Source organism: Amblyomma mixtum, chromosome 3, assembly GCF_055824585.1.
Source record: "Amblyomma mixtum isolate Tamu chromosome 3, ASM5582458v1, whole genome shotgun sequence".
NCBI classification, from domain to species: domain Eukaryota; kingdom Metazoa; phylum Arthropoda; class Arachnida; order Ixodida; family Ixodidae; genus Amblyomma; species Amblyomma mixtum.
Window position 1 is genome coordinate 240,825,560 of NC_143014.1, and position 22,643 is coordinate 240,848,202.

At 44.5% G+C, this 22,643-nt stretch overlaps 1 protein-coding gene across 1 annotated transcript; it reads right to left on the reverse strand.

Moving 5' to 3' along the window:
• Nucleotides 1-1,508: 1,508 nt before the first annotated feature.
• On the reverse strand, nucleotides 1,509-22,119 carry LOC149354157 (cytochrome c oxidase assembly protein COX18, mitochondrial-like). The gene is made up of 5 exons (XM_089583091.1): nucleotides 21,661-22,119; nucleotides 19,650-19,797; nucleotides 15,950-16,074; nucleotides 12,710-12,820; nucleotides 1,509-6,105 (listed from the first exon to the last, which is right to left on the reverse strand). Exons 1-5 carry the CDS (start codon nucleotides 22,105-22,107, stop codon nucleotides 5,920-5,922), a joined length of 1,017 nt encoding a protein of 338 aa, XP_089439217.1. The 5' UTR covers nucleotides 22,108-22,119; the 3' UTR covers nucleotides 1,509-5,919.
• Nucleotides 22,120-22,643: the final 524 nt, after the last annotated feature.

The following is a 22,643-nucleotide window of genomic DNA, read 5'->3' on the forward strand; positions in this document are numbered from 1 at the left end:
TTCTTAATGAGGAATTGCTTAATTAAAGCATTTTTAAATTAATATTAGAGGCAGTGCTACGCCAAGACAATGTTGGCTAAGGTTGGCTGCGCCGACACCTAATCCGGCCATTTCATGTAGCAGGCCATGGAGGGAGGAAAATTTTTTTTCCTTCTTCCAAGTAGCAGGCCGAAGCAGCAGGATTTCAGAGTTAGCGCAGATCGCATCTGCGGCACTGAGCGGACGCATTTTCTCTGAGGCAGAAACGACCTGTAATGGAGGAATGAAAAAGTATGCTTCTTTTTCCTTCCTCCATGGGCTAAGTAGTGCCTTCCTACAGCGCAATCAGCATGCTGTTTCTTCAAAAAATAGCGTATGGCTCGCAAAATGCTTCGTAGAGAGCATTTTAAACGTGAGCATGCGATGCTTTAAAGGTTTCGCTGAAAGCTATGGTACTGTTTTGCGGCTTTTGCGACGCTTACGGACTACCGCTTCCATGGAACTCGTCAGCTGTACTGAGACCAAGAGATTTTAGTGCACTGGTCGTCCTTGGCAAAACCTCCCCGAGTTGACAGGAGCCCGAGAGCATTTCAGTTTGCACCTTCTATTCGAGAAGGGGAGGTGAGGTGTGGTTTTACAAAATAACGTTGATCAGGGACATGGGAAAGCGCCGCCCAGACCCGAGATTCCCCGAACTCCAGACCTGCACAGACAGTACTGCTTCAGCACATTAGTTCTAGTTCATTTCGACCTGCCAGTGTCTGCGAAAAAAAAAAAAAAAAAAAAACCTGATGTGTACCTGCTGCTGTTCTTGCACTATTCTCTACTTCATTGCTAACTATCATTGCTAACTAGTTAGCCACAAGTTGGACGTAAGTGCACACCAGACAGAAACAACAAATAGTAGCAGTAAAGGGTATGCTATAAAGTGACTAGGAATATGTACGGCTGTCGGACTTGACAATGTGGAAAGGAAGAAACAGTGTGCTTACTTCAACCCATAATAAATATGTAAACTTTAAATTGATGGAACACTCAATCACGTACCAGTTTTGTAACATTCTTGCCTCGCAAGGCCTGAATGGAATTCGAATAGTATGCCTGAGCATGCAGAACTCTCTCTTGGAGCAGCAAAAATTTGTAACAATGCTCCTAACGCTCCATATATTGGTTTTTAACAGCTTTCAAAAGGAAGGGCATAACATTTGAATAAAGCCACTGCACAGCTCTCATGGTGGCAATTACCCCAATTGCACACCCAATGCAGGTAGCCACGAGCACGCATATGGCCCCACAGAACCCCACTATCAGTGTAGATCTGGAGTTCCGCAGATCTTAGCCCAGACGTGTTACCTTCATAATCTATTGATAATCAAAAGGTAGCATGTCTTGGCAACTAAGTACAAGAAAAAAAATTACAGGTTGCTCTTTGAGTCCATTAAATGGCATCTTTTTTTTTTTTTGATGGGCATGCTGTTTGGCCTAAACGGGCCGTTTAGTGCATTAATAGTTATTTTCATATGCATACTGTACGTCATGGTGGTGCCTTAATTGACACTTGAAATTGGCTGCTTGCTTGATGACTGTTGGGCATGCAGTTTAAATTTCATTCTTTTGTACTTGGCAAGTGAATCCAGAAAGTTATGCCTCCAAGTTCCTGCATAGAAAAGCTAAATTACAATACATAAGCCAGAGAAGAATAACAAAACGTTGCTTTTTACCCTCTTGGAGATGTGTGCTGCCACACAAACTACAGATAATGTGAGCACGACTGAAAAAAACCTGTGAACAGACCATGCAGACCCAAGGAAAATGGGATTGGGGGAATTCATCACGACCCGTGGCCTTAGGATTATAAGAAGAGATTAGGGAAGCCTATTGTGTCAGTACCTGACACATGACCGTACAGACCAAAGAAGAATGGTGGGGAGGGAATTCATTACTGCCTATGGCCTTAGTATAATAAAAATGGATTGGTAGACCCTGTTGTGTTAGTACTTGACACACCAGTGGCATTTGTTCAGCTCATCAGCACAGAAAAAGTGATGCAGTCGGAACGTTCGGCTGCTGCATGGGCTGCAGATTAACCATCTGAGGAAACTGTGTATTGCAAATTTATGCTATGATGCTATGTGTAAGGGAGTCATTGTACTGATTGGTCAGTGGCCACAGTTCATCAGTGCAGAAATGAAATGTGACCTTTGAAGGCATGCATTCAAAATAGCTGCATCTGCAATTCTCTGTGTGCACAAAATCTGTTGGCTAAATCTGTCGGCAAATTTTGCACCAGAAGACATGACCGGCCTAGACAGAAGTAACATCAGTGAAAAGTGCAAGGCCACAAGAACCGACTGTAAATGGTTTTATGTCAATCAGGTGATATGGGTTCGCACACCTACAGTTTGGAAAAACTAATGCAGAGAGCGATAGTAGAGTGCATCACGCCATTCACCTACAGTGTCCCTGTTTCGACGCAGCTTGCACTTACCATGTGAAGCGATGTCACCGCCTGGCAAAACCGGTGAGACTAACTCGGGAAGCAGCGGCGCGTTCAACTCCGCGGTTCTAGTGGGAGCGGTTGAGGTGTGGATGCCACCTGTAGCCTTGGCGTAACAAAATGAGGTCAGTCATTGACTCCACTTCACAAGCTGCATGACAGAGTACTGCATACATTCAAATGCTGGAAACAAGCGAGGACAATACGAACTGCTCTCTGGCAGAGGCGAGTAATTGGAAACAAATGAGGCTGCAGGTACAGGGAAATAATTTTTCATTATATGAAGCAACTGCCATTTCTGCCTTCACGTCTTTAGAGCTGTTGAATCACTTGCATACCAAGATATACATGCATGCTTTTGTTACACAAGTATACATATAAAGGCACAAATGCACATCACCATGCTGTAAAAACTGCCATTGTTCCATCATCACCATTGGCATCACTTTTACACAACAAGGTGCACCAAGGAGAGAAACATCGTTAATTAAATGTCACGAACACTTTTTTTAACAAGAAAACACAATGCACTAACAGTCAAGTAACTGACATGCAGTCACGTGATAGGGGATGCACTGAAAATTAAAACAGATCTAACAAGCAATATCGCACCCAATTCTAGAATATCAGGAAAGATCTTTTCTCCCATAATCTCGTAACATGTTTGGCCCCTGTGAAGAATGAAAGGGAACTCTACAACAACAGCGTGCTTCCACAAAGTTTCCTTCCAGGACTTTGCAAAAATGCCTGTGTGCTGTGCGATGTCAATGCATGCCGGTGGTACAAATGATTCTGGTGCCTTCCAATACAGCGTCTCTCATAGACCACATGTAGCTTTGAAACATTAAGCCCTACATATATACAATACCCAAGCATGAACTCCGTAATATCTTCCTATGAATGACGTAGCAAGATCAGAAGTGGACTTGTACCAACAGTCAGCCGGTTTCACTAATGCATTCAGCGATGGTCAAAATGTGGAAGCAGGTTTCTGGCACAAACTTGGGCAAAGTACAGCCTATGAAGAGAGATTTTGAGGGTCTACTCTTCATTCTTTCCAAACAACAAGCCTTGTGCCATTTCAGTAAACATGTTCCCACAAACCTTTACTTTCTCCCTTTCCATGCACAAAGAGAGTCATTCAGGGTGCTCTTCAGCACCTTCTTGAAAGAAGTGAAAACAAGGATGCCTTGGGCGGTGATTCAGTGCCTTTTTTTGTTTTTGTTTTTCTGATGGATGGTGCTTTGTGATTTAATCTCATCTTAAAATTTGGTCATTAAAGGAATAATGAATAAAAATTAGGAAATATAGAGAAAGTGCCAGATTTCCATTCATAACATACGATTACCCAAGTGTACAATCAACATTCTCGCTATTTTTTAGTGGGTGGCTGTATTTTGGATGTTTTGCGAGCGACCGCTGGGCTTCACTCAGCACATGCCTGCCTACGAGCTGGGGGCCATGACATCAAGCCTACCCTCTGAAGTGCCGCAGGCAAGCTGGCTTGGCAGAGCGCAGTTCAGGAATCCCCGCCCGCTCATTCCTCTGGCAGACGAGAGATGAAGCTACCAGTACTGTCTCTGCGAAACGCTGTTTTTTGGTTCGCCATCAATGCAGATGATGGGGTCTTCCGATAAATTCTGACCAAATCAGGCAAGTAGTCACCCAAAGTATACAACCACAAGATGCAGGCAGAGAATCTTGGAGCATGGACACGAGGAAGCTGAACAAAATGGACTGTACAATGAAGGAAAAACACTTCAAACAGATTGGCTTTCATGCAGTCCAAGTTGGCGATAGCTTCGGAAGGGTAAGGGTGATGTCACATCCCGTAGTATGGGAGCCTTTACAGGCAGCTGCTAGGTGCAGCGGTTTGAAAAATATTATTCAAATAATTACTTTCTGCTCATTTCTGTAACAAAAAAGCATTGTTTAGGTCACTCTCAGAGCCACAGCTATCATTTGGGCCAGAATTCTCATCAGGAAACTTTTTGAAGAAATAGCTTCGTTATGCCATGTAAAGTCAAGGTCACCGGGCTGAGCTGAAGCTGCTACTGCGCATGTGCCACGCAACAGGTGCACCGCACGTGACATCATAGGTGCGCCATCGCCGCCACTGCCAGCTCGGACTCCGCAGCCTCGCTGTGCGCACCGCGCATGCGCAGTACCTACAGATGCACGTCACTACTCGGCCACTTTATAAATAGAGGGTACGAAGTGCTCATTTTTAAGATGAACGATGGGTGAAGAAGCGGAAAGTTCGTGTGTATACTGCAACCGACATCAACGGTGACTGCGGGAAACCACGTCGTGAAGCTATCGCATACACACTAGGTTTAACCAGAGCTAAGCATCCAGCAAATTTTCGTTGACGATCCCTTAAAGATTGCGTTGGTGTGCCTCTGTCTGCAGGCGGGCTATTTCGTATTGTTGCTCCACTGTTCAAAAATTGGTGCACTTTCAGTTTAGAATTGGGTTGGTTTGATGTGGCAAGGCAGACATTCTCTCCATAATTTGATGCCAGTGCTGCTTGTACTGGAGTCCATAATGCCTTCGGCACAACAGCTGCACTACTACTCCTTCACGACAGAGTGCAGAAATACAAAATGCTACAATAGAGCAATGACAGGCAGTGCTGTCAAGCAAGAACCTGGAAGAGCAGCAGAAACTCATCGATCGCTGCTGCAGCCGCAGGAACCTTGGATTAGGGACTCCACCCATCCGAGATGAAAATTTCTGCCATATCAAAGTTGTTCTCTCTGTCTACCCCTTCGCCGCAGCACAGTTTAGGGAGCTCAAAGTCCTCTGGCCAGCACACTCCACATATTGTACTGTGTAGCAAAGAAAAATGATTCAAACATCTCCAGTCCAGTCTTTTTCTTGGAATTCATACTTTATTTCATATCTAGTCCAAATCACAGATGTCAGAGCTCTTAAAAGACAACACATGTAAAAGCTACATTCACATGTGCAGCAACAAATAAATTATTGTTTTTTTTTACGTCAAGAGAATAAAACGAAACGGTGGGGGGAGCTGGGGAGCTAATGCTACAGCACTTTTGTATCCATGTCTTAAAAAAAAGGGGGGGGGGGGACCAAGACTCTTACGCAGTAATCCCCAGATGGGATCGAGCAAAACAAACTTCACTGCCCTGTACTACCTGAAGCCCGTTATGCTAACCCTAGTAGAGCAAAACGAAGGCTCAAACAAAAACGGACCTCCAAAACTCTGAACGTGTATAACCTAACAAGATTCAGACTGATTGGAAGGCACATGTTGCTAATATAATTTCAGTGACTCCAGGGGGCAGTGCCACACATTCTGTTTTGGAAGACAGCACTGCCACACTTTCACGTGCATGTGGTACACATCTGCTGTCCCTGATACCACTCTGACAAATTCACTTAAAATTGCTAATGTCGGCTACTGCATGCTAAGGAGATCAAGAGCCAGTCCTGAAGGCTGCATCCAGCCGCTGTCGTAGACGGCAGGCAACATCCTTGAAGGGTGTCTGGCTCTCGGAAGCTGTGACGGGAATGGAGCAAGCCCGACGGAACCTTGGTGCTGCCATCAGCATGTTCTGGCCCAAGGCAAAGCCGCTTGAACAAAGCCAGTAGAGGGCCACATCCTAAATGAAGAAAAGAGAAATAAAGCACAGCTGCACCTCTATTATTACGGTGAGTTCAAGAAGCTTGAATTTTAGATACTGTAAGTAAGTGGCTAGAGGCCACTCTGCCTTCACCAAGGGCGCAATATGAACCATCAAACAAGTAGATGTACCAGAAACAGATGAAATGGCTGAATTCACACCCAGCTTGCCTTCATTATAAATTAAATGAAATGGTTTACACAACTGAATACCAGTAAAACTGGTGCAAAAATTGCTGGTAAAAATGGGTGCAAAGTCTGCCAATTAAGACAGGCAGGTGTCACCAATGAGAGCCCCATACATTAGGCTCTTATGCATATACATGCATGAAGCATGAACAAGACTCCAGCAGTTGGACTAGTGAGTAGATACTTTGTGTCCCACCTTGATGACGGTATTCTAATTGTTACCTGGCCATCCAGCACTTACCACCTACTGAATATTGCAAAGCAAAAAGAGAGACATATACTTGCTGGATAAGTGCATTTCAGCAGTCTGAGATGACACAACAAAGAGTACAAGAATGACCAAATGCTGATGCATTCTTTTGGCTGCCCATTACTGAGTGATGAATGTGGTGAAGGTGCAACTGCAAATAATCTCAAAAGTGGGGAGCTACACAGAAATTGCTGAATGAAAATGGAAAGTTTCATGCTCCAGTTCAATTACGGAGAAAAGTTAATTAGCTGTACGACATCACCAGCCTAAATTCAGGAGGGCACAATAAGTTTTGTGACACCTATTAGGCAGATGTGCTAAGGTTTGGTATTGTAGGGTATTGTAGAGATGAAGAAGACCTCAAAAAGACAATGACACAGAAAGATAGACACATTAAGCACACTCTTTACCTGCCTTTTGAGCACTTTTTCATCTTTACACCCATTATAAGGCAAGCAGGTTCACATGGCTGGAGATGAAAAGATGTTGTTTCTGCGTGGTTTCTGCACTGGTTTCGATTTGAGGCTCAGTTTTCAAAGTCAAGCAGGTTTCCGACAAAGACAGGCGAAATCGGTGAGTGGGAGCCTTAGTGCTAGTGCACTAAAACTGGAGGAGACTTCGATAGCATTAATGGGTCGATGCCCATATATGCGGGATTGGTCATTCTCTACTTTACAATCACAGATCGCCGAGAGTCCTAATGCACTCCTGGCACAGTGTTGCAGCGATTAAGCGATAAGTCACTGCCCTGCGATGGCAGGTGTTGTCAGCGGTCAGGCTTGCGAAACCCAGGTTGCTCTTCCCAAGCAATCTGTGTCACCAGACAAACAGAGGCAACCCACGGTGCCAAAGACAGAGGCGAAATCGGTGAATGGAGGTCTTAGTACCAGCGCACTAAAAGGTGCATTTATTGAGTGGCTGGCCAAAACATATCCCCCTACACAACAAACTGGCTTCAGAAAGAGCATGCCTACGCAAGACATATTTCTGATTCTCAAACATTCCAGAGACATACCACAGCACAAATTTACACGCGGGTCACGATTAACATAAGGAAAGCCTTTGACACTATCGCATACGGCCCCCTCCTCCAAATTGTAATTTGCACCAACTGCGACCCTCACCTCTACAACTATGTCAAGGCTTTTCTAAGCAAACATACTGAACAACTCCGCTTGCCAGACACAACCTCAGCCCCAATCCTTCTCGCAAAAGGCACACTACATTGCTCCATAGTACCCCAACCCTGTTCAACAAAGGACTGGCAACACTGTCCAAACAACATCCTTGACCTACATCACACATTTTAAGCGGATAACCTCCCCCAATGGTGCACGACAGGGGCACCTGGGACGGTTGAACGAACACTACAGGCCGCAAAGACGTAGTAAAAACCCACCTTTCTGCCACAGGACTACCTTCAGCACCGGAAAAATCTGAACTTCTACTTCTGACATGGAACAAATACCAACAAGAACATAACCAATGGCAGCTAGGGAACAACATTCACCAAGTGAGCTCATGTTGGGTTCCAGGCATTCACCTACACATAAATCCAACTAATAGAATGTATTTACCACCATTCGTACATGCCAAACTCCAACCCACATGATCAGACGAATTGACAGAGGACATGCAGGGCTACATAAGGGCCAGGCATGACAGCTAATCAATACACTGGCACAGCAAAATTCTTTATACCCTTCCATACATTCAGTTAAATCAGTGGCAAAAATCTCAACTCAAAGCTGCACACTTAACACCTTGTATAAAGCCGCCCTTCACCTACCCATCCAAACCTTCAACTGACATCTCTATGGAACAGGCCTCTTTCTGTCATTCACGGAACTCCTTGAACAACACAGAGATCGACAAATAGTGCAGCTGTCTAGCTCAAAACAGGGCAGGCGGGTACTCCAGTGTGCTGGAATCCCTCCCATAGACCTCCCTTCTATCACATAAGACCCTTTCCCAAATCCAAATCTTCACATCCCCCTTACCATGTGACGTGGACTGCATCAGACATGAGGGCCGACGCAGGGCAAAAGCTTCTCATCATCAACCTTCTCCGGATCATACTCTCATTTACGCTGACGCTGCATGCACTACCATGGGTGCAGCAGTATATAAAATCATCACCATCTCCCAAACTATCCTCACGGAGACTCTGGGCCCATTCTCCCCCCCCCCCCCCCCCCCCCATCAACTTCCACTCTAGAAATCCTCCCAATAGTGGCTGGCCTGCAAGATGCCATGAAGTTGAAGGCCAAACTACATGGATACACCTTGTACTCTGATTCTCAAGCAGCTATCAGAGCCATCCAAACAGGCAACCTTCCATCTCTCCCCCACACACTGACTGAACTCTCCCCAACCCCAGTTTAAATTAGCTGGGCTCCTGGCCACGCTAGGATTGCAGGTAACGAGCTGACAGATCAGTTCGCCCATGAAACTTTAACCTGGGCCCCTGTGATTTCCTGGCCATATCCATTGTCCAGACTGGCAGCCCTTCAGTATCAAAAGCAAATCAACATGCACTGTGACAACCTTCGAGAAAATATACAGACCATTTCATCACCCCACCTCGCACTAAGATCTACACCTAATCCATTCATGTGCCACGCAAAATTTAGCTCAACATTCTTTTTTACACCGGCCATGGGATATCTGTACAGTCATCGAGCCACACCTTAATGTTCCAACTGCCCAGAACACTACACCAACCTCTCCCACTGTATCTTTGAATGTCCACCATCCATACAATCACCACTTTATCCCTAACCTAATCACCCCTAGTTCATGGAGCAATTGACTCGTCTTGGACCAGCTGCAAGACCAGCTGGCCCTCTCAAGCTCCAAACCTGCCACCAACTCAGTGGTTGACATAAAAGCTACAAATAAAGTGTTTTCTCCCTCTCTCCAACATACAAAATACAGAATGCATTCATGACGCTGCAAAATGGTGATGCAACAGCACAGCACATATGCACTGTCTGATAAGCGCTGAGCGCCAAGGGTTGCAACTGCAGGAAACAAAACCTTACCCAATGTAATATATCCTCACTTAAGCATTTCCAACTGCTTCTGCACTTGAATGCTTCTGTTTCTATTAGCTACACCAAACACTGTGCTTAGTTACCCCTGTAACACCGTCTTCATTTTCCATTTAAGAGCGAAAGCATGGACTTACTGGTCACTTTTCAGAGTAACTTCATTTTCTGTTTTACATAGCAAACGGACAGCATTTCACTTGCGGCTGCAGCTAGAGCCTAAATTTGTTTGAGTTCCCTGCAGCCAGTCGGCAAAAGGGTAATCTAGATATGTGAGCTCTGGCAGCTGCCTTCAATCTTTGGGGGCCAGCAGTTAGAAGGAAAAAATTGCTGGCTAAACTACGCTACGGCTTAGTTAAAACATTCGGTGAGAGCCATCATTTCCCACCATTTTCTCCCCCTTCCCTTCTTTCTCTCTTCTTCTCTCTCTTGGCTTAGCACACCTTGGCCTGAGAATTTCTATGACAATTGCAACTACAGCAGGCTTGTAATAAGGGAGTAATTACTCATTGGCATCCACCCAAGCGCAGCCATACGGCTACGAAGGAAAGCTATACAGCTTTCTCAGAAACCTCGTAGTTAAAGAAAAATTCGTCCTGGTCCGGGGTTCGAACCTGGGACCACCGCTTCACCGGAGCAGTCGCTCTACCAATTGAGCTAACCGGGACGGCAAGCTTATGGTAGGGCGAGAGCGAATTGATCAGTAACAGCAGGCTTCAGTTACACGACAACTCAGGGTGGGTTCGTGTTAATGACTCTCGCCACAAAAGCACCCTCGATGCTTTGTAACCACATAGCTAAATTTTTCTGGGGCACGGTCTGTGGCTGCCTACACAAAAATCTTCAGCTTTTCTGCAACTGCCCTTTCTCATACTCTGCCCGCAGAGGAACCTCCTAAACATGGCTGTGTTCCTAGGTTCATCCCAGAGTAGCAACACTGCATCAGTTTAACACACTGCATATTATGGCAGGCTTGCTCCATGACCTAACAAGCTGCAGCGCCAGAGGTTACGGCATGTTGTGTCTAGCTAGACCATGCAAATCCGACACTCATAATCAGCAACAAAACTCAATACCACAGTTCACGGTAGCTCCCCACTCATGCTGGGATTTGTTCAATGGTTTTTCCAGTCAAATTTAGCATGTTCTGCCATGGTTTGGGCCACAGACAAAAAAAAAATGCAAGGTAATGACGTGCTACATGCCAGCCTGCAAGACACTCTGGTTATGACGAGTTCAATGAGAACAACTTCCTTCTTCTTAGTGCTCTGAAAGATGACGCTGTGAGAACATGACAGAAAAGAAACCTGCACAGCTAATCCTGTAATGCCCAGCATATTGCAAGCATAAAAATGTGATTAATTTTCATTTCTGCTCGCAAAACTAAACAAATTATAATTTACTGAAAGAAGTGGTCCTTTTCAAGATATATCTTATCAGAAGTGATAACAAACTTGAAAAAAAAAACAGCCTTTCCTAATACATATTTATCCGAAGTGATACCAAAATTGAAGAAACAGTCTTTCCTAATATATTTTGTTAGCTGCCAAAGATGCAGGAGGACTGCTGAAAGATAAATTCAAGCAAAAGTTAACCCAACTAGCAAAACAGCCAAAAATTTCCATGGCCTTAATGCTTCACTGGCAAGTGATGGAGGAATTTTCAATTTTGATCTTGATTTACTGTATATGCCTGCGTATTTGTTCCCAGTTTTATTGCCCTTACACGTTTAGAAATCGTCGAAATTAGCTGATGACGATGGTGATGAATTTTTATGGCGCAAGGGCATCTGTGGCCAAAAAGTGCCATAGCGCATGGGGTCAAAGACACATTTCCCAAGCATTTCACCCTGAAGAAGTTGAGCACCAGGTAGGTAGGGGAAAGCCTGCAGCCCTTGCACCACCGGCGGGTACCCGGCAGCACTGGGGATCGAACCCCGCACCTACCGCATGCGAGGCGGATGCTCAGACCACCAGGTCACCGCTGCAGTCATCGAAATTAGCTAAATTTAGTTAAGCTGTAATTATATTTTTCTAACCAAACCTTTAAGTTTTTCACATTTCTGCAATGAAGAGAAGAGACCATCAGTGATGAAATTCTCGAAATTCATACCTTTTATTTAACATTTTAAACGGGGACGTTTTAAAGGCATCACAGGCTAAGAGAAGTTCCTTTCTCAAATCTTAGCAGTCTGCAAACGACATATTGAGCACATGATATTATTTTCCATGATTATGTACCTGTGATTGCCAGAGAAGAGATGATGATTGTTACTTTTGGCTCCCAGTGTGAATCCTCCTCTTCTTGCCAACTAGTCAGCCCAAGTTAAAGCGTTGTTATCATAATCAATAACTGTTCAGTCTAAAACTACAAATGACACCCACAGAAACAGGCTGGGTCTGTACATAAATTAGTTTGGTGTCTAGAAAATTGTTACATTCATTACAACAATACCTGGACGCTTGTACTATAGTTTCAGTGAGCAAGCTTGTCTGTCTGGCAAGTCAATACAGTTAGTGGAGCTAGACTTCCTGGGGAGAAGAAAAGTATCATATTGTGCTAATAGAAATGGAGCATTCATAGCGGTGACTGCAAGGTGGCTGTAAGTAATCAAAGCTATCATCAAGCTCTTAAGATACTGTCTTTAGGGCATTACGTTTGTAAAGGTTTCACACAAGTGCTGCCCTCTTGCATGTTTAACATTTCTAGCCATTGCCGCTTAGAGAGTGACAGAAGCACAATTCCTGCTTTCCATCATTTACTGAATGTGCGCTCTTAATTGTGCTACTAATCCTCCAGTAGGGAAGCAAAACAGTGCAATGAATTTACAACATGCTCTTGGTGCAGTAAGGAAGACAAGGAAAAACAGCATGCATGCATGGCTGCTGCTTCAACAGTGGGATGACCCGTCAGGGTTGTAGCAGTAGCACTCCCTTCAAAGCACCTTGGCTGAAACAGTCATTTCTCCTGCCTCCCGCCCTCTTCATGTATTTAGTTTAATCTAGAGGCGGGCCAACAGCCAATAACCATGGACAAGGGCATGATCCCTTGCAATGTGACACGAAGGAAAAGAAAACGGTGAACAGCAGACTCACAGCAGGCATAATCCAAGCAACAGGAACACTGACGAGTGCAAGACCCCTCATAAAGTTTGTGATCCATCTCCGCAGCCACGCCATGTGTTTCTGCCTCTGGAGTACGTGGAACTGCACAAGCAAACACAACACACAAACTGCCATCATCACAAGCCACCTCTTCAGTTCTCTTGTTAAGCACACAGATTTTGCCGCTAGCAGATCTCAGATGGATATAGTATCTTTCAGAAACAGAAGTTTACACTGCCTGGCAAGCAGTTTTATTTCAACAGCTAGAAAACGTAGGCACAACTATAAGAATTGTCAGAAACCTGTTGCCTTGTCTTAAACAAGTCTGAGTAGCTCAGTCCAACTTGCATGCAATGACAAAACAAACTGACTGTGAAAGGCTGTTTCTAATCGGCATTCATCAGGTTAGGAGGCAGTTAGGAGAGCGTACTTCACAAATGGTGCCGCCCATTGTGGCCAATCAAGTCAACTACTGTCCTTGCAAATGTTATGGTTCACAGCAGCATGTCTATTTTGAATATGATGCAAACGCACTTCATCTTGAATTTACTTCCAGCTGCAACATATGCACCAGCAGCAGGTAATAAAAGAGCATTCTTGTCTTCCAACACTTGCTCCATTTTTTCAATCGCGACAAAGACATTGAGTATGCCATAACTGCTTTGTGGTGCTTATCGAAACATGCAAAAAAGAAATAAATGCAATTAAAATAAACTGAGCATAACTATACAGTTGCAACTGTAATCCTTTCATTTCTGAAACCTGCTATATCTCAAGAGAATTCCTCTAAAACACACTGGAGATTATAGCATTCCAGTGTGTATAAAAACATTTTTCTTGCTACATTTCCCCATGAAATTTGTGTAAATTTAAAAAAGTTAAGTTATTTATTTTCTTTGAATAAAGAAAAAAAAATTTAATGAAGCATGAAGAAACTTCAAAAAGTAAACCCTGCATAGAAGGCAGCACGATGAAATCTCCCGGGCATTTCAAATCAATTGACACAGCTTTTTCTTTTAAAAGCAATGAAACATATTTCAGTCCATTCTGTTCACATGGACTATTGGTGAGAAAAACTGATGAGCTAATTAATTTCAGTTCTGTTTTTTATGCACTCTATAAAGTATACAATGTTCACCGTGCCATAGAATCCACTTGCAGAGACCGCACTGACATATTTTTACATACTGAGACATATTTTACGTATCGAATAACTTTATTAATGCAAAAGCATTATATGGTTCAGTTCTAGGTCATTTGTCCGCAAAATGTGTCCGCAGAAAGCAGCATCATGTGACGTCACGAGTCAACGCCATACCAAGTCACATGACAGATGATTGCAAAGATTGCAGCGCCTGTGTACGTCTTTCCTTGTTTCTTGTGTCCCGTCCTTTGCGCTGCTCCACCATGATGCAACAGCACCAACTAGCCCAGCAACTTGCTCTTCTGATTGCAAAGAGTTCAGGCCATGTGACAAGCAAGCTACATGCCGGTTTTAAGAGCATACCCCAATCCCCACCCCCCCCTAATCCACGAAGGTGCAAATGAAATCCCAGCGATGGCATCACTGGCTGACCTCAATGTGGTGGCAGTGTTCCCAATTACATTAGCACCAAAATTTTGAGCAACCGCTCGTCATGCAGCATTCCGGGTGGTGTCATAGCATTTCTCTTTGCATACAGCTTACATGTTTTAGTCAAGCTGGAGGCTAGCTAACGACAGAGGCTCGAACCGATGACATATGCACCTTGAGTTGCATGATTTAAGGCGCGGTTGAGGTGTCTACTGAGGTGTCGTGATACGAGAGCTACTGCGCCCTTTCTTTTGCTCAAAAACCTTTCCTTTCCTCAAATGATATGTTTTCGCATTCCTCCACATTAGCATGCTTACATAAAAGCCCCATACCCAATATGACATGCTGGAGAACTTCATCATCAGCTTAAGACTTGAGAGTGTGCTGTTCAGCTAGTCGGTCGTACTGTGCACACACAAACAAGGATGAGAAGGGTACTTGTTGTGTACCCTTCTTGTTTTTATTTGTGCGCGCGCAGTACCCTTTGCTGATAATTCATCATTAGCCCTGTAATGGCGAAGCATGAAGGGACAAAGGAAAATAATTAACTGCTTCACCGTGCAAGCTAATGCAACCAGACTGAAAAACTAGGCTCACAAAAGTGTTATCGCCATCGTTATTTGGCAAATCAGAGCATCAGGAATTCACAACATTGGATATTTTGTTCAGCTTAAGCACAGCAGCTCAGCAAATCGTACAGGTAGCTATCGATCCTGCTTATACCAGGATGTACATTCCATGTCAGTGCCCACTCTAAAATGCACAAGGGCCAGGCCCATGCAGATCAAGACCACTCAGCGTAACATTCCTGAAAGCGCCACTATCTGGACGCCATCAATAATATTTTCATTAGCCAGCAAAATAAGCATGCAAGTTTTTCAAGCTTTAAAGTGAAAACTACGGGACCTTGTGCTTCGATCGCCGGGTGCCTAGTTTTGACCTTCAAGTGAGTTAAAGGTCAAACCATGAAAAAGAGAAAAAGAAATTTAATCAATATCCATGACTTGGAGACGAACCCGTGACAGTGCGAACAGATCTCGTTCAAGGGCTGCTCAGCGAGACCACTAGGCTATCGCCGCAGCCAACACGCCTCGTGTTAAACTGCACCACACTCTAGCGCTGTGCATTGGAGAGCGTCATTTTCATCAACTTCCATCTGCTCCGTCCAGTGGCGACTAATGTTTCGAAATCAGGAACGAACCTAGTTTGCGTGAGATGTGAGTTCAAGATGAAACCAAAAAAAAAAAAGAGAAAAAAAAATTAATCAATATCCATGACTCGGAGTCAAGCCCGTGACAGTGCGAACAGATCTCGTTCAAGGGCCGCTCAGCGAGATCACTAGGCTACCACCGCAGCCAACACGCTTCGTGTTGAACTGCACACTCGCGCTGCGAATTGCAGAGCGTCGTCTTCATCAACTTCCATCTGCTCCATCCTGGCCTGCTCACCGTAGTCTTCTATGTAGCATAAATCCGTGCTTTCGCTCCAATTAGAAATGCAGTAAACATTCTCTGTAGTTTTTTGGTGAAGACATGCTGCGATGAAACGACACTGACTGCCACAAAGAATCCTATAGAGAGCTATGCGAGAAAGAATGGCGAGCTAGTACGCAAGGAATCAGTGCATTAAAATGGCGTTGGGTATCCCACAAGACTCACCTCTATGTTCATTAGGTTGGCAACACCCACAAGAACGGGAATGATGTGCAGTGGGTCAGGCTGTGTCAAGTTGGTGAACCAAAGCATACCACCCACGCTCAACTCAAGATACGTAGCTTGCGCAGCTGAAAAAGGCAACATGTCAGAAAAATAAACCAAGGGTGGAAATGACCCTGCATTACACAGTGTGTGAAAAAATTGTCCCTCTGCACACTCCAGTCTCCCAAAATAACTTTGGTCCCTCATGCGTGGTGCACGGAGAGACCTCTGACAAGGATTAAGTGAAATTTTCTTTCAATTGGCTGTTCTTGTCCACTGCTAATGCAAATGACTCATCCATAGCCTGTTCCTCGTTATTTTGAATGCCCACCAGATGAGCTGGTTTTGGCAGATCAAGCCTTCTCCCACTGCCTTTCGTTACGTTCTCCTATTCGCTAGCCTTTGCTCCGCACATACAGTGACAGTAAAAGAGCAGAGAACAGTCCATAACAAGCAGCGTCTATTCTTTCTTCATTAAGTAGCGGTTTAAAGAGGATTATTCGTCAGCCATGCCAGGCGCTCGGACTATGATGTAAGCCGCCATTCCTCATAAGTGTGTCCCATTGCCACAAGTACAGGAGGGGAGGTATCCAAATAGGCCCCATTGCAAAGCAAGCAAAGTGATTGGTACTGAAAATAAAGGAAGCACTGTGACAGCAAATGGCAATGCCCTTCACTTCAGTTTCATCTTGAGGTCGTTGCTGGCCGCTGGATGAACTGTCCTTGCAATAAACAGCCAAATGATTCTCTGCCATGATAACACTTCAGATAAATGCTAAACAGATGCCATCACCATTTTCAGAAAAGTTATTGTTCCTAACTATTACTGCTTAGTTTGAGGCTTCACAACAGATTTTTTATACAGAGAAGTCACTTGGTACAAAGCAATTTGTAGATACAAGGCTTCTCTAGAATTAAGTGTAGACACAAAAGCTCGCTTACAAGAGAAGCATTGTTAGCAGGCTTTCTGTAATGAAAGTGGGCCAGTGAGTTCCAACATAAATATAATTAGACTTCACTGATTTGTCTCCAGCTACACAACAGCAACAAAAAGAAGAAAAAGCAGTACTGTAAGTGGACACAACTGGACACAGTGCTACAGCAGAACCCCGCTATAGTAGAAACTCAGATATAGTCAAATGAAACTGTGGTCCCATTTCGCCTCCAATGGATGACTGTACTTTTTTTTTTATTTATAGTAAAGATTTTTTTTACAAGAAACGGCTGCAATAAAGGGCGTCTGGCCACGGCAACATAGTTCACGCAGAATGATGACATCACTGCACACGTGAAGTCAAAGATTGTGAGGCCAACGTTCGGAGGAAAATGGATATCGAAGACGATAGAACGGCGCTTTCTGAGATGGTTTCATCACCAAGCTAAAGAGCACAAGAAGAAGCCAACTTTGGGGCCGTGAGGCAAAGCGCGTGGTGCTCATGGGGGAAAAAAAAAAAAAAAAGTAAAGCCGGCTTTGAGTGTAGAAAGAAAGCATTGCGGTTCACTGAGAAAGGAAATCTGATAAAAGTGCAGCTATGAGTAGAGAAGGGAAGAAATGGGCGAACGTTCGCAGCACGGTAGCGGCGGCACTGCGTGAGCAGTTCTGCCGCTCTTGACTGTCACACACGTTTCTTTACCACCTCTTAAATGATGCTGAGGCAGCGGAAGACGACGCTGTGTTCACGCAAAGCTTTGGTTTCAACATGGAATCAAACTGCTGTTATATTCGTACTTCCATACAGCACAGACATAATCGAAAGCGTTATAGATAAAATGTGAGAACTGAAAATAAAAAATTATCACATAGAGGGTCGATAAGAGCAGGAAGGAAGGTATTTCTGACTTTCTTTTATAAGCCATCACTTTGTACTTTAGTTAGTAGCCAGAGAGCATCCTAAAAGCCATGCCAAATCACCAAAAACTGTATAGCAAAGACCCTAATATAGTAAAGATTTTCGCTGGTCCGAGTGACTTTACTGTATTTTAAAAGTGCCATCTTTTACAATGGCAACTCTATTAGGTATAATTTGTAGCTTTAAAAGTGTCAAGATTGTCACCCATATAAAAAGAAAGCATGGCTACTCTATGCCAGAGCAGCAGCGGAAAGGGCAGGCTACCAATAAACAGTACCACAGGAGGGGAAGTGGGAAAGTGGGGTGTGCAGTGGCTTGCCATATTTGAACGATGCTGTACTTGTCGACTGACCACAGCACTTCGAACAAGTTCATTTCACTTCCCGAGTTCCATGTATAACATGGTGGCCAGCTTAAAGGACCTCAACACGACAGCAGCAAGAGTGGAGAATGCTGGGCTATCTGCGCTTGCGATCAGTCAGTTGTGTGGGTTTAGCATACTCAGTTTAAGCTCAGAGGAATGCCATGCTACTTGAGCCAAAGGCATGTATGCAGTGTGATCTTCGCACACTCAATTACGCTTAAAGAAAACATCTTCATTTCAGCTTTGTTTGGAGCAAAGGTTTGATGAAAAAAAAAGAGTCACAGTGGTCAAGGTCATGTCACTGTCTGTGCTGCATAGATTTAAAGCCAGTCAGTCAAAGCTTAGAACACCAGCATTCCCAGGCCTGCAGTGTGCTGTCTGAGTGAGCTCAGAAGACTTTGATGAAACGTGACTTCACTTGAACTTGCGGCAAATTGGTGACACTGGTTTGGTTAACTGAAATGATATACATAATTTGTTTCATCAGCATATGGGGATGACATCAAGCAAGTTTCTATCATGGACACTGAGTAGAATGTCACTTAATTTGGTTTTCAGCACTGGCTGGTAAGCGGATGGGATTTTTCCATCCACATAAAAATCAACACTGAGTGGCAACAATCTAAGCTGAAAAAAGTTGTTATGTCTCTGTATCCGTCTGTCAAAAAAACGGCAACAAGAACCTGACAGGCTGCTTGCAGACATGCAGTGGAGGCAAAAGCAGATGGACTTCTCCTTGTGTGAAGAGATTTTCGGTCCCATGGAATTAACAATGCTGTTGCAGGTAAAATGTGACATCACACAGGAAATGAGAGCTTGTGCTGGTCGAAACTATCTGGATCTGGTGCCGACCAAAAAAAACTATCATGGTTCACATGAAATGCAGGGCACAGAAAAGAGTCCGAGAAATTTCTGTTCCTTTCCAGTGAAGACACACAGCATGGTAGTGTAGTTTGTTTTGAGACCAGGTTGCAAACTATGCTGAAAGAAAACAAAAAAAATAACACTATTTGGCGTAATGTTTTGCGTACTATTTTATTTATACTCAAAGTGCTGGCTACAGATATGCATACCCTATTTGCTCACATAATGAGCCCACTCTTTTTCCAGAAAAGTAGACATCAATTCGGGGTGAGGGTTCATTATGCAGGGAAAAAAGTTTCAATAGACTTTTTTTGTAAGAGTCTGTCCATCTGTCTATCGAACAAAAGTGTGCGGTTGACAAGTTGTGTCCCTGCACCACCAGTGTTAAGCATCATTTGCTTCAAAAGATGCTTATCATGGTGTGATCCGACGATTTTGAGACAGCTGTGGCGAGAGAAAATAGTACATGCTGCAACCAATCAAGTAGTCTAATCGGACCCAGAAAACTTGGGTTTGGAAAACCCCACATGCCGCTGAAAGATTGGTAAAAGCTAGGTGCAAACTTATGGCACAGCGTACTTGCCTAAATCCTGGTATGGCATCATGAAGGCCATGTTCCTGAGGGCGACCGAGAGGCTGACCCAAAGGGGCAGCTGGAACAGCACCACCAAGGCTGCCTTCATTGGGTGGCAGTTGTCCCGCACCACCAGCCGCTGTAGCTGTCGCTTGAACTGCATGAGCCAAATGTGCTTTTTTGAGCATACTCCTCAGGAAGGATGCAAAATTCCTGGTTCATCAAGACTGAAAGCCAAAGTTGTTCATGAATGCTTGACACATAAAGTTTGTGTTCACTTATAAGTTCCAGCTAATGCCAGATGATTATGGCATTAGAGATGTGGTTTACACCAAAAAATATTGCATTTTGGAGTTAGCTAAGGGTGGCCGCAAATGTGGAAAGCTGATTGGCACATCGGTCGCATGATCACAGCTGCAAGCCCCTAATCTCTAATAGGAAAGGGCAGCGTTGGAGGAAAAACTACAAAGCTCCTCACTCCAGGGAGCCTTCCAACATGCTAACAGCAAAGAAAAGCCATAAATGTTAGTAAGGTGGGAGAAAAGGGAACAGAAACCCTCAAGAAATTGTGCAGGACAAGTAGAAATAAAAGCCTAGCTTAATAACTACTGTCAGTGATTAGTAAGCACAGCTCAGAAAGCATGACCAGGAGCACTGAATGATTGCCCCTACGTTACTGCCAGCTATCAACTGAAGAGAGAACATGAGAACAAAGTACACGGAAGAAAGATACACAGCTCAGAAGGCTCACAACTATGGTAGGAGTAGCTACACTGCAGCTTCTTTCAAATGAGACTGATGGAGCCAAATAATAAACTCCCAGAACCACTCAGATTAGGACCTCAGTATGTACAGTTGGTGTCACCCTTGTGTAGAGCACCCAGGCAGTTTGCACTAAAATGCCTGAACAATTCTACAGCCTCAGCTAGTGCCTTGACATTATTTTTTTTCTTAGTGAATACAGAACGTATGCCTCACAAAAGCCATCAAAAGCTATGACAGAGCGTGTTCTCACCGCTGGTTCCCAGATAATTGACACAGAGAAGGGCTAGACTTGAAGAAGGAAATAAATTGAGAAAACAATTACAAAGAAAAATTTCGGTGATGGGATATAAGAAGACTACGCTTCTCTTTCTGCACCCACTGAATAAGTTAACCTGAGGAGCAGAGAGAACATTTCAAGAAACAATGACATGTTTTCTTTAGGGAGAGAGCCTGCCCACAGGGAATAATCACCGCATTTTCCATTTCTTCTTGCAGATACGAACGAAGTGCTAATCCTAGAGACATTTTTTTGTGCTAATTAAAGCAGGCATTTTGCGCGGGACCACTTTTACGTGAGTTGCAGGCAACTCATGTTGCGAACAGCCGCCGCGGTGGCTCAGTGGCTATGGTGCTCGGCTGCTGACCGGGAAGACGCGGGTTCGATCCCGGCCGCGGCGGTTGAATTTCTTTGGAGGAGAAATTCTAGAGGCCCGTGTACTGTGCGATGTCAGTGCACGTTAAAGAACCCCAGGTGGTCGAAATTTCCGGAGCCCTCCACTACGGCGTCTCTCATAGCCTTAGTCGCTTTGGGACGTTAAACCACATAAACCAAACCATCATGTTGCGAACAACATGAAAATCAGGTTCTCGCGAAAATTAAGTCCTTTACAGTGTTCTGTAAGCTAGCTTGATGCATAAGGCTGCATTTGAAGAAAATCGATGATGAGCTAATTAAGCATCAAAAGCACTCATTGGAGAACGAAAAATATGACTGGATTCTTCTTTAACACTGTGACAACACAAATGATAGAAAATTTATATGACCGCGACGTTTTACAGGCATACGTACGTGTGGCGTAACGATTTAGTGAAAATTTGTTTTCGGAAACAAATTTTCACGAAATCGTCACACCACCCACGCCCTAGCTGCAGCACCAACAAACCGTGCATAATGCTACAATTAAAGTCATTATGACAACTGAACACTGCGTTCGAACGCAGAACGTGCACATTCGAAACAGCCCGATAAACGCACGTTTTTCCTGTAAAGGTACCGCGCTTGCTTTTCGTTGAGATTGAACATGCGCACAGCTTGCGTTGTCTCGCGCTTCAACTCTTGTGCAATGCCGGCCATTTCGCGGTCCAGATTGGCGAACCTGGCCAGCACATGATGCTGGTATACGGCAAGCGGCAGCGTGACAGCCACCCGGAGGGCCAGAGACGTGACAACGATGGTCGGGCCCCACGACAACCCGCTCGCCGAGTGCGCTGCGTCCAGCAAGTCTTGAGCATACGCTACGGGCGTCGACTGTGACAAAGTCTGCGCCCATGACTGTAGTGAAAAGCACCTAACAGGGCACACGCCGTGGTAGGTTGACGGTACTCCTCGCTGCAACAGCACTTTGCGTTCCACTACTAGGCAAGAAATCCGCAACGCAGAGCGTGCGTCGCGGCGAAACCGCGTTCCTCCAAACCGAAACATGTTTCCTGACTATACTGACTTGTCTTGGCTTGCTTTGGCCATTCGAACGCATTTTTGTTCTGACGGCGGCGGCAGCGGCGGACACTGGCGACCATGGTGTGTGGCTACAGCATGGAGGAAGGAAACCTTCCTTCTTTCCTTTTCCTTCTTTCCTCCATGGGCTACAGGTAACGGTTAATCTGTGGACAGTGTGAACGCCGCTGTCCGCTGAAATTGCCTCTGCTATCAAAGTGAAATAAACATCCGACGTGTCATAAGGCGCGAAATCCATATTATCAATTTTGGTGATTCTTTGAATGCAATGCAAAATAAAAAACTAAACCGTATTTCAACCACACTGGCTACTTCAGTGTGGTCATGGTGGGTGTGGTGCTGACAGGTTGCAGCTTCCGGTTCGAGGTTAGCTGCAGTGAGTGACCTGAGGCTGCTTAATAAGGCAGAAATGGTGGGCATACGAGTACTTATGTGAGAATTTTTGTGAAATGGTGGGCATAAGTGCCCTTATATTCAATACAAAAAGTGACGTGGTGGGCATA